The sequence below is a fragment of the Molossus molossus genome, unplaced genomic scaffold (assembly GCF_014108415.1).
Source record: "Molossus molossus isolate mMolMol1 unplaced genomic scaffold, mMolMol1.p scaffold_m16_p_10, whole genome shotgun sequence".
In the NCBI taxonomy this organism is placed as follows: domain Eukaryota; kingdom Metazoa; phylum Chordata; class Mammalia; order Chiroptera; family Molossidae; genus Molossus; species Molossus molossus.
Genome location: NW_023425345.1, coordinates 21125838 through 21137788, shown reverse-complemented (window position 1 = coordinate 21137788; position 11951 = coordinate 21125838). Strand labels below are relative to the sequence as shown.

The following is an 11951-nucleotide window of genomic DNA, read 5'->3' as shown; positions in this document are numbered from 1 at the left end:
TTTCCCCAGTCCGACCCTCAAAGCAGTGTGAGGGTTTTAGGAGCCTCGCCAACACCAGTTCCCTGGGGGAGGTAGTTCCAGCCTGGCCGAAGAGCGCCATCTGGCGGCCGGACTCCTCCCCCACCTGGAAGAATCCTGCCCGAGTTCTCAGCCAGAACTAGCTAGATCTGGGCAGAACCGTCACCTCCTCCTCGACGTCACTCCGAGGGCCACGCCCCTGCCTGGAGAGCGCCTCCTCCTGGAGGGACTGGCCCCTAGCGCTTCCCCTGCAGAATTGCCGCCCTTCCTCCCTCTGGGGCTGAAGCCTTCACCTGCTCCAGGGGTGCCCCCCATCCTGTTGTCCACCGGGAGCCTCTGCCCCTTCCCTCTGCCTACCTCCGACCGAACGTGCCGCCCCGCCCCGCCCCAGCCCCGTCCCTCGCGAGTAATGGATTCCTCTTCTCCCCCTCAAACCTTTACAGGGAGCCTCTTCCTGTCAGCAGACCCAAATCCAGGTTACCAATCAGCCCATCCCCACCCTTTGTCCCCAGAGGACCCCGCAGCCTGCCCTCGGCGCCCCGCTACCCCGGGAACCAGCCCCAGCCTCCTCTCCACGCCCGCCAGCGGGCGGAGCTCCGTGGGTCCGGCCTCGGGGTGGGCGGTCCTTCGTGACGTCACTTCCGCCCGGGCCTGGCCTGGGTTCGGGTTCCGTGGGCCGAGGGAGGTACGGAGGTGGCATCTGTGGGGAGGCGGCGGCGCGGGAGGCCGAGGAGCTCAAGCCCGGACCAATCCTGCCTCCGGGGTCGCAAGCCCTGATCCTGCAGCGCACCGAGAGGCGAGACCAGCCGGATGGGCCGCTGAACCCGAATCGGGGACCGGTGAGGCTGGATCGGAGCAGGGCTGCAGGGTCTGCGAGCCTGGGATGCGGGGAAGGGAGAGTCAGCCCGCCTCTCCTGCTTGCCCGGCGAAAAGGTCGGGGCCAGGGGAACCTCCGACAGTTGCGGTGCGGACAACGAGGCCCGCCAGGGGGGGCCTAGCAGGGCTGGTTGTAAGGAGGGAGCGGGGTGGTTGGGGTCATGGGGCGTAGGGCCAGAACTTGGGACTCGCATCCGGAACAGTAGCGTCAGGGGAGGGAGGTACGCTTCTGGCCAGGGCTTTGGGGAGAGGATGGCTATGAGTGGGGGAGGCAGAAAACTGAGAGGCTTACAAAATTTTCCATGGCCCTCCTTGCTAGAGAGGTCTGAAGAGCTCTTCTCTCCCTAGAGGGTGGTGTTGAACACCTGGAGAAGGGTCTCACTGGCGTTTGGGGCGGGGAGGTCAGCTACAATATTTGGAAGGGCCAGTGCTCTGAGAGTCCCTACACTGAGCTGGTGTGCAAAGCCTGGATGCCTCCAAATATCACATCTTTACAGTGTGGAGCCCCCTGGAGCTAAAATCAGGATGTTCCGCTTCATGAGGGACGTGGAGCCTGAGGATCCCTTGTTCCTGATGTGAGTATTCCCTCCCCCTCATGCTCTAGAGTACTCATCCCACTCCACTTCAGGTCTCTGAGTAGTTCTGACAGACATCTGGGTTCCCATTGTGGGCACTGATTGGAATTGGCTGGCTACTGAGCTCCAGCTCCAACTTAGAGGAGAAATAGGCATCTGTGCCACTGTTCTCTAGGACTGTTTTCTTTGGGGGGGAGGGGCGGTTGACTTCTTGGTCGTTCTGCCATCCATACTGTATACTCACTCCACAGGGATCCCTTTGCTATTCACCGTCAGCATATGAACCGAATGTTGTCGGGTGGCTTTGGATATAGCCCCTTCCTCAGCATTACAGATGGCAATGTGCCAGGGACTAGGCCTGCCAGCCGCAGGATGCAGGTAATGATGCTGCCGTGTACCTGAGACCCAAAGAAAGGTGGTGGGAGGGTAGTTAGTAATGCGCTTGATTTTCTTGCACTATAGCCAATTTAGCGAAGTGGGAGCATCTAGGGGTGGGGGGAGGGTTCTGGAAAAGTGCTTAATGATCCCCTTTTGAAAGAAAGATGGAAAAAAAGCTGAGGGTATGGGCTTGGTTTGGGATTTCAGTGAGATAGGATGTGGTCTCTAATTTCTGTTCCTTTTGTGTTCCTGTAGGCTGGGACTGTCTCCCCCTTTGGGATGCTGGGAATGGTGAGTTCTCATCTTCTGTCTCCTTCCATCTCAGATATACTCTATACACTTAGATGCTACTTCCAAATGTATCTCTCTAGAATAGCCTTATGGGTAACCCTAGAATCTTTTTTTTTTAATTGTTTTTTCTTCTTCATTGATTTTAGAGAGAGGAAGGAAGGAGGAGAAAGAGAAACATTAATGAGAGAGAGAACATCAATTGGCTGCCTCCCACATGCCCCCCACTGGGGATTGGGCCCACAACCTGGGCATGTGCCCTGACCAGGAATTGAACCAGTGACCTCTTGGTGTATGGGTTGACGCTCAACCACTGAGCCACACCAGCCAGGCAACCCTAGAATTTTTTTGCTTTGTTTTTCAATCCTCACCCAAGAATATTTTTCCATTTATCTCAGACAGAGTGGGAGGGAGGGAGAGGGAGAGAGAGAAAGAGAAACATCGACATGAGAGAGACACATCGATTGATTGCCTTCCACACGACCCCGACCAGGGCCGGGGATGAACTGCAACCGAGGTACATGCCCTTGACCAGAATTGAACCCACAACTCTTTGATATGTGGGCCGATGCTCTAACCGCTGAACCAAACCAGCCAGGGTCTTAGAATTTTTTTTTAGTGTTCACAAAGCTCTGGGCCTGCTGTGTTCTATGGGTTCTGTGAGGTAAAGATGCTAATATTAACTCCTGTCCTTTTAGGAGCCATACTCATTGGGAAAATGTAACTGTCTAGCAAAGTTTGTTCTTTTCAGGAGGGAGGTACAGTTGAAGGACCAATTAGACATGGTTTTAGATTTTTTGTGCACATGCCTGCCCAATCCCTTTACAGGTTAGAGTCCATTAACTTTGGCATGCTTCCTAAAAGATAGGAAATAGGGTAGTCAGGAAAAGGAAAATTGGATCAGAGCAGCCTGAGAGACTGAGGAGGAGGGTGGCAGTATACAGGAAGAGGGACGTGTTCACAAAGAATGACAGAGCAGTTGCTAGATGTGAGAGCAGAAGAGAAAGGGATGGTGTAGCAATGTAGCTAATGGATCATCTCTAAACACTGATTCTACTTTCCATCTCTCTGCTGCAGTCGGGCGGCTTCATGGACATGTTTGGGATGATGAATGACATGATCGGAAATATGGTGAGACTCTTGCCCTGTCCCTTCCCCAGCCCTGTTCTTCCTGATGGCTGATACCACCTTGAGTCCTCAGAGGCAGGAGTGGAGAAGATGCTAGAGAAGGGGTCAAGCAGGGTAAAGAAACTGAAGCCGAGAGTACTGGGTCCAGTGTCTGCTCCGGCGCCTGAGTGCAAAGCAGCAGCAGCACTCTTATGAAATATGCAGCGAAGGCTCAGTCTCTTATTTATGGTCCTTCAAGTTTATTGTTGGACTCAGAGGAGTTTGGGGGTAATGACAAATCCTGACATTTTCTCAGTTTTCACATTTTGTGAGGAAGATATGAGTAAGAAGAGGCAGCTGAAGGGTGGGATCCTGTGTCCAGAAGAGAGCCCCTCCCCTTCAGTTCCACTGTACCCTTTTCTTCTCAGGAGCACATGACTGCTGGAGGCAACTGCCAGACCTTTTCATCCTCCACAGTCATCTCCTACTCCAATACGGGTGATGGTGCCCCCAAGGTTTACCAGGAGACGTCAGAGATGCGCTCGGCACCGGGCGGGGTGAGTTGGAGAGCTTCTCCTCTCTCAGAGAAGGCAGGATTTGAACAGCAGCCACAGAAACCCTGCCTTCTTTTTTCACGATTGAGATGTGGGTGGTTTGTCTATCCCGGGTTGGTGTGGCCTGGACTTTGGAAGTGGCAGCTGAGTGTGCCGCGTTCTGCCCCATCCCAGATCCGGGAGACTCGGAGGACTGTACGGGACTCAGACAGTGGACTAGAACAGATGTCCATTGGGCATCACATCCGAGACCGGGCTCACATCCTCCAGCGCTCCCGAAACCACCGCACAGGGGACCAGGAGGAGCGGCAGGACTACATCAACCTGGATGAAAGTGAGCCTTTCTTACTGCTCATCACCCTTTCAGCATCTCATCCAGTAGCCCCTGGTCCAGTTCCTGTGAACTAGGAGATACCAGCCTTTTCTCCCTACCTCTATAATGTTTTCGGGCAAAATATGGTGAACCCCATATTCTTACCTCACTTGGAGCCTTGTCTGCTTTGGGGCTGAGTCTGGTCACCAGGGAGGGGCAAACTTTGTCACCTAAATGAGGTGTTGATAGTAATCTACCCTCTCCACCTAGATCTGTTTTTTTCCTCTTTTTTAAATTTTTTTTTTTATCCTTACCCGAGGACATTTTTGCATTCACCTTCAGACCGAGAGAGAGAGAGAGAATGAGAGAATGAGAAACATCAACATGAGAGAGACACATCTACCGGTTGCCACCCACACCACCCCAACCAGGGCCGGGGACAAATTGCAACCGAGGTACGTGCCCTTAGCAGGAACCAAACCCAGGTCTCTCTGGACTGCGGGCCGACACTCTAACCGCTAAGCCAAACCGGCCAGGGCTTTTCCTCTTTTTTTAAATCAACAAATATTTATTTTTTCCCTATTGATTTTTAGAGAGAGTGGAAGGGAAAGAGGGAGTGGAAAAGAGAGAGTGAGAAAGACATTGGTTGGTTGCCTCCTGAATGCGCCCTGACCATGCCCCGACTGGGATCGAACCTATTACCCAGGTACTGCCCTTTACTGGGAATGGAACCCACGACCCTTCTGCATGGGCTGATGCTCTAACCCCTGAGCAACACCGGCCAGGGCAATCAACAAATATTTATTAAATACTCATTGTGTATTCATGCTCCTTAACTAAATAACGATCCCATTCCTGATTTCTTTCTCCAGTGGTCATGCCTTACGCCTGCTAGTGGCTTCCAGGAATGACATTTGAACCAAAAATGGCTGCCCTGGCCGGTTTGGCTTAGCTGTTGGGGTTGTGCAGGAAGTAACCAATGGATGTGTCTCTCTCACATGGATGTTTCTCTCTCTCTCTCCCTCTCCCTCTCTCTCTCTCCCTCTCCCTCTCCCTCTCTCTCCCTCCCTCTCCCTCTCTCTCCCTCCCTCCCTCTCTCCCACTCTATCTGAAAAATCAGTAGAAAAATATCCTCAGGTGAGGATTAACACGTACAAAAAAGTTGCTTAATACAGTTGTCCTCCCCCACACCCCTACGTTCAGCCTTCACAGCGGCAGTTTTTCAGTCTTAGAAGTCTGTGGCTCACTCTTGCGTCTTCCTTCAGAAGCCAGGCTGTTTGTAGGTGGTGTCATGTCAGGTCTCTGTGTCCTCTTCAGGTGAGGCTGCAGCATTTGATGATGAGTGGCGGAGGGAGACCTCCCGATTCCGGCAGCAGCGCCCTCTGGAATTTCGAAGGCATGAGGCTTCAGGGGGTGGGGGCCGAAGGACCGAGGGGCCTCCCCGCCTGGCCATACAGGGACCTGAGGACTCCCCATCCCGACAGTCCCGCCGCTACGACTGGTGAGGGCTCTGGGCCCTCAGCCTCTCTTGTAAGTATTTGAGGGGAGGAACTGTAAGATGTTAAGCACAGGAGGGGGGTTGGGGAGTATACCTGTGTACATTACTCTTCCGTTAGGCAGAAACAGTCTAGGTGTCTGGCAAATACTGCCTTTGATAGAAGTTTTAGTTAGTACCGAAAAGGAGAAGAATGCTGTCACTGGAATAGGGATTAAACCCCAACTCCTGGCTTTTATAATTTATCTTCCTTTTGACTTGTGCTCATCTCTCTTCCCCCTCTAGGTACAGGCTGAGAGGCTGAGAAATCATCCCCCAAAATAACTTTTTCCTCTCCAACTCCCACTCCCACTTTAATATTAAATTAACAGGCAAGCTGGCCCCCACCTCTCCCTGGGGGTCTCAGGGAGAACCTTTCACTGCCCCCTTTACCTACTTTTTCCTTCTTTAATCCCCTGACCACAATGACTCCACATCTCCTGTGTCCACTAACTTGATTTTTCATTTTGCTGCTCCATCTTTGAATCTCCTCACCTTCCCCATTCTACCCCTGCCACACATTGAAGACTTTGGGGAGGAGCTCTGGGTTTGGGGGCCTCCTCCATTCCTCACCTCCCTTGGTTTAGTCCACCTCCCCTCAGATCCCCTGCTGCAGGGGCCATAGCCCTCATCTGGGGCTGTGTGTGGAGAGAGAGGACTGGTTCCTGACCCTTTCTCCTTCCCACCCCCTACACATCACAGAAATCTTCCCTATGTTCTTAACTGCCTTTATTTTTTGGTTTGTGCAACTTGTAACTAGGTGTTTATGGAATAAAGGAGAATGGGGGAAAAAAATCAAGTGGCATTCTGGCTTTACTTTTTATCTTTTCCCTGTTTAATTTCAACCCTCCTGTCTCCTCACCTCCTTATCTTCTTACCTTCCTTCTGTCTTCATGTGTTGCCTTCATAACTCAAGTTCAAGCCCAGTGCCTCAAGGGTAATGATATTGGGACTGTCAGAGCCCTGGCAGATGAGAAGCAGCAATGGAACTCGGCTGGGCTAGTCTAGGAGGATGAAATGTAAGCAGCTTACTGGCTCTCTCCCTTGCTTTTGCTGTAACTTCATTTGTTGGGAAATGTAGGGCATATCTCATAGGTTTCTGTGGAATTTGCTGCCCCTTTTCCCTTGGGCATAGTCTCTCCTGTGAACTGGGGTACAGAGCAGGAAGGAGCCCAAATAACCCAATGCAGGCCTTCAAGGGGGAGGAACTCGGGTCAGCAACACTCCACCGAACATTCTTCAAACCCTCCACTGCCAGTTGTTGAGAATTTGAGCCCAGGGAAGGAGACCAGAGGGGAAAACTAACCTGGAACCTGAGCGGTACTGGAAGGGCATGAAGTGCTCAAATTTCTCAAGACTTTCATTCTTGCTTGTCCTGGCTCAGTCAAATGGGTCACTCTATTCTTCTTGGGAACTTATTAATGATGACAAATGCTTATGTGAGTCTGATGATGGTTTTCTGTATTAAAAAAAAACAACAAAAAAAACAACTTACCAAAACCTTTAGTTCTTTTCCGTTGGTAAATCAAAGGCAAAAAATCCATCTCCACCTGGGTACTGAGTTATGGAGGGAACTCAAAAGTGTTCAAAGCCCTCAGCTTCAAGTGTAATCTGTGCAGTGGGAGTAGCCATCAGTCTCCTGAGGAGGCAGCACATGAAAAAGCATTGAAGTTACAGAAGGAGCCCAGAGGCTGGGTCTTCAGCTCGGCTCAGCTCTGCCACCAACCTAGCTATGTGGACTTGGGCAGGTCATTCACTTCCCAGGACCTCAGCTATGTAGGTTCCTTCTAGCTACATAATCCTAGGCTACAGTAGTGCTCAACCTCCCAATCTGGATTTCAGTTCCAGTGCCCACACATGGGTGTAGTTCTGAGTGGGGGCTGGGGCAGGGCAAGGGTTGCCCTTTATTTCCATCTAGGTGAGTCACTTCAGGGTTTCACAAGCTCTCCCATTTGGATTCTGGCTTTCAGACAGATGCGTTAATTTTCACCCCTGCTCCCTGCTCTTGGATGAGGACCACCCTCCAACCCAGCACTTATTCCGAGGGCCTGTGACTATAGTTCTCAGCAGTGATGAGTTGTGGGAAATATGTTGATAGCAGCAGCCACCGAGTGAGGTGCTCAAGAACCAATCCCCTGGCACTTCCTGACCAGTCTGCCATTGTGGGGTAAGGTTCAGGAAGCAGAGACAGGAAAGGAACTCTCGGGAGGAACACTGACATCTTATTTCTGGTCATCTTTCCAACTGGGCCCAGTCTCACATTAGCCACCGCTTCAGCTCTCCGTCCAACAGGTGTACAGAGGACATGGCCAGATTCACTTGGGTTATTTTCTCCACCCCAGAAAATTATAGGTTGGAAAAGGCTGATAATTGGTGGGAGACTATGAATTATATAGAGTGGAATTATGAATACAGACTGGCCTGCCCAAGACCTGGCTCCACTACTTAGCTATGACTCTGGAGAAGATTCTTTTTTTTTATCCTCACCCGAGGACATTTTTCCATTTTTTGTTCAGATAGAGCGGGAGGGAGAGAGAGGAAGAGAGAGAGAGAGAAACATCGATGTGAAGGGACACATCGAGTGGCTGCCACCCTCACGACCAACCAGGGCCGGGGACAAACTGCAACCGAGGTACGTGCCCTTAGCGGGAACCGAACCCGGGTCTCTGTACTGCAGGCCGACGCTCCAACCGCTGAGCCAAACCGGCCAGGGCTGGAGAAGATTCTTAACCTGTCAATATCAGTTTCCTGCTTTGTAAAGTGGCCCTTTCTAGGCACTGGTGGCAATGGTGATAGCGATTCATAGGTCAGAATTGTGAAAATTAAGTTAGTATGCAGAAAGAATTTGACAGTGCATGGGATGTAAAAGACTGATTTCTGCCCAATTACTCTCAGTCTTGCTCCTTCAGTGCTCTCTGTGGTCCTCATACTTGATTTTATCCACAGGACTCCTAAAATACTTCCAGACACAACCTGGAAATCATCTTACTGGCCTTAAATCAGCCTCCAGCCCTCTGTTCTCCCAGCTACCATCATCTTTTACCTTTTTCATCCCTCAGTTCACAGACCAATAAGTAGAAACAAATGTTTTGGGCCATTCTGACCCAGCCCTACTTGCAATTTTGGATCTTTTCTCCCTCCTGTGGTAACAAAGGGCTTCAGGTTCTAGTAACACCTTTTACCCAATGCCCCCTTCCTCTACCCAGTGCCCAAGTTATATAAACAGGTTACCCAGAGAACCAAGGGCTGAGCCACAGTAAGAACCCAGTAGTCTGGTCTAGCCCACATATTCCAGTCCATTTAACTCCATATACCTACCCTGCCCTTAAGCTCCCAGTCCTGGGAATGGGGCTGAAGGAACAACAAGAGTCAAGGACTCCTCCTCTCAGGCCATTCCAGTTGGGCTAAGAATAAGACGAAAGTAGCCTTTACCTCTCTCTCCCTTAGTCATCACGGAGGGCTTAAGATAGGAGAGGTGGGAGCCAGGTGAAGCTGCACTAGAGGAAGAGCGATGAAGATAGGGACAGTTGGGCATAGGGGGTGCTGAGAGGTAAGAGAAATAACCAAGACTGGGGGTACTGGGAGAAAATACTTTGTATAGCTGGTTCCCCTATGGAGCCTTCCAACTATCTTCCGTCCCTGGGGAGAATCTGTGGCAGGTACAGAGCTGTCATGGCTAGAGGAAGAGCACCTGAAGGGGTTGGGATGCAGAAGGCTGACAGAGCTGCTGGAGAAGGTGAACCTGAGCCCCTGTGCAGAGTGCTGATAGCTCTGAGCCTTCCCAGCCTCAATGTCTACCTCACATGGTATCTCTGGGGACAAGGAGAAGCAGGTAGTGCTTCTCTCTCTGGGCTCAGGCCCCTCCCCTCTCTGGACTATCCCTGAGATGAGATGAACTGCATTAGCAATCAGAGTTCCTTGCCCTTTCTCTGCTCTTTATAATTCTTTTCATCTTTCCTGAAGACCTTATCTTTTGGTGAGGAATAAGGTGCTGGGCCAGCATCCATCTATCCTCTTCATCTAGTCATTCATTTGCCAACTGGAGAACTTACAGGTTCTAAACAGTTATCCCCAAGATGTCAGTGTTCTCCAGCCAGGATGTCAACCAGGTGTCTGTGGGGTCTGATGCTAGGACATCTGGATACATGAAGCTGGAGGATGGGAGAGAAGGGGACATGGGAAAGGGCTATAAAGGTGGGACTGAATCTCTAAAAGAGGGAGCAGAAATACCTTGGGAAAGGTCAACACAGAGGTGGAAAATGGTTTGACGAAAGTAAGCAAAGCTAGGTTTTTAGAAAACTATTGGTGGGATCTGGGTTGGGGGGATTCCCAATACATAGAGGATGTGGCAGGGAAGGACAGAAATTGATTCGCCATACAGATAGCCCTTGATTTAAGCAAACTGAGTATATATAATGTTAGAGTTGAAAGAGACATTAGAGATCACCTCTGGATGTTCCCAAATGTGGCAGCAGATCAGTCACCAACCCAGACCTACTAAAGCAGAATCTTGAGGTTGGAGAGGATTCCAAGGCAGCTTAGCAACAATTACAGATATCCAAATCCTGACTCCTATTTTACTGCGGAAGACACAGAGGTAACTTGTTGAACATCATACAGCTACCTAATAGCCCTGCAAGAGCCAACACTCAAAATCCAGATAGAAATGATACTAATATGTGTACAGACTGATTCACAGTAGAGGTCCTTTAACTGAAAAGTTCCTCTGATTTAACTAAATTTTAATTTTATATTAAATTTTACCCAATAACATAGTGTTTAAAGTGATGGATTGCCAGTAGTCCAGTACATCTGTTTTATTTTTATTTCCATTTATTGATTTTAGAGAGAGAGGAAGTGAGGGAGAGAGAGAGAGAAACATCAATGGGAGAGAACATCGATTGACTGCCTCCTGCATGCCCCCACTGGGGATCAGGCCCACAACCTGGGCATGTGTCCTGACCAGGAATCAAACCAGCGACCTCTTGGCACATGGGTCGACACTCAACCACTGAGCCACACCGGCCGGACTATCTGTTTTATTTTTTAAAATCTTGTATTTAGGCTGCTATTTCTCCCCAGAGCTCTGGGAAGGAGCAAGATGACCACCGTCCTGCGTGGCCTCAATTCAACAAAAACTCTGAGTGCCCTCCAAATCCTGAGTGTCCCCACACAGGTCCAGTCCAGTCCAAGCCAGTGTTTGGTGGCACCATTGAAGAGAGCTCCAGCCTCCCATGGCTCAGGACAGACATCCCTTCAGCATCTCTCATGGCAACTGAATTTAAGTCGTGTGAGGAAGGAGCTTCCTACAGAGCTCAGAGCCACTGAGGGAGAAATCATAGCCCTGAGAAACCTCTCAGAGAAAAGCACCAGAGAAGGTAGAAAACCGAGACCAAGGACAAGCTCCAATAAGGGAGAAGCATCACTTTGCAGTTCTGTTAGAAGTGATACTTCAGAGGTTAAAATATGTGACTTAGATTTCATGTGGAACTGGTTTCGTGGTTATGTCACAGTGTTCTCCCCAACAAAGAGCACCAGGCATGCTGGCTCCCACGCCCAGCGGGCACCAGCAGGTTCCACGGAGCAGCACACATGGTTGTCTACCCACCTAGGTAGAAGCAGTTGCCATGTTTGCTGAGCATGTGCTCTTAGGTATATTAAAGCGATTTTAGGTATATTAAAGCAATTTTAATTTATGGTAAATCATCATCCTTCTATAATAAAGTGCCAACTCTCTCTTTAAAAAAAAATCTTGTATTTGTTTTGCCCTGGCTGGTGTGGCTCAGTGGTTAGAGTGTCAGTCCAGGCACCAAAGGGTCGTGGGTTTGATTCCCGGTCAAGGGCACATAACTGGGTTGCAGGTTTGATTCCCCAGCCAATCGATGTGTCTTTCTCACATTGATGTTTCTCTCTGTCCCTCTGTCCCTCCCTCTCTCCGCTCAACTCTTTCTAAAAATCAATGGAAAATATATCCTCAGGTGAGGATTTAAAAAAATATTGTATTTGGCCCTGGCCAGTTTGGTTCAGCCCATGGACTGGAGAGTCACGGGTTTGATCCCGGTCAAGGGCACATACCTCGGTTGCAGTTCACCCCTGGTCCTAGTGGGGGTCATGTGGGAAGCAACCAATCAATGTGTCCTCTCTCACCCTGATGTTTCTCTCTCTCCCTCCCTCCCACTCTATTTGAAGATAAATAAAAAAAATATCCTTGGGTGAGGATTAAAATAATATATTGTATTTGTTTTAACAAACAGTAAAGTTACTGTGTGTACAATTTCTGAGTTTTAACACATAATAGATTTGCATAA

General features: G+C 50.0%; 1 protein-coding gene across 1 annotated transcript; it reads left to right on the top strand.

The window, feature by feature from the left end:
• Window positions 1–670: 670 nt before the first annotated feature.
• Window positions 671–6442, top strand: MLF2 (myeloid leukemia factor 2). The gene is made up of 9 exons (XM_036253054.1): window positions 671–857; window positions 1392–1469; window positions 1721–1847; window positions 2103–2138; window positions 3213–3266; window positions 3671–3799; window positions 3971–4130; window positions 5427–5639; window positions 5890–6442. Exons 2-8 carry the CDS (start codon window positions 1420–1422, stop codon window positions 5612–5614), a joined length of 744 nt encoding a protein of 247 aa, XP_036108947.1. The 5' UTR covers window positions 671–857; window positions 1392–1419; the 3' UTR covers window positions 5615–5639; window positions 5890–6442.
• Window positions 6443–11951: the final 5509 nt, after the last annotated feature.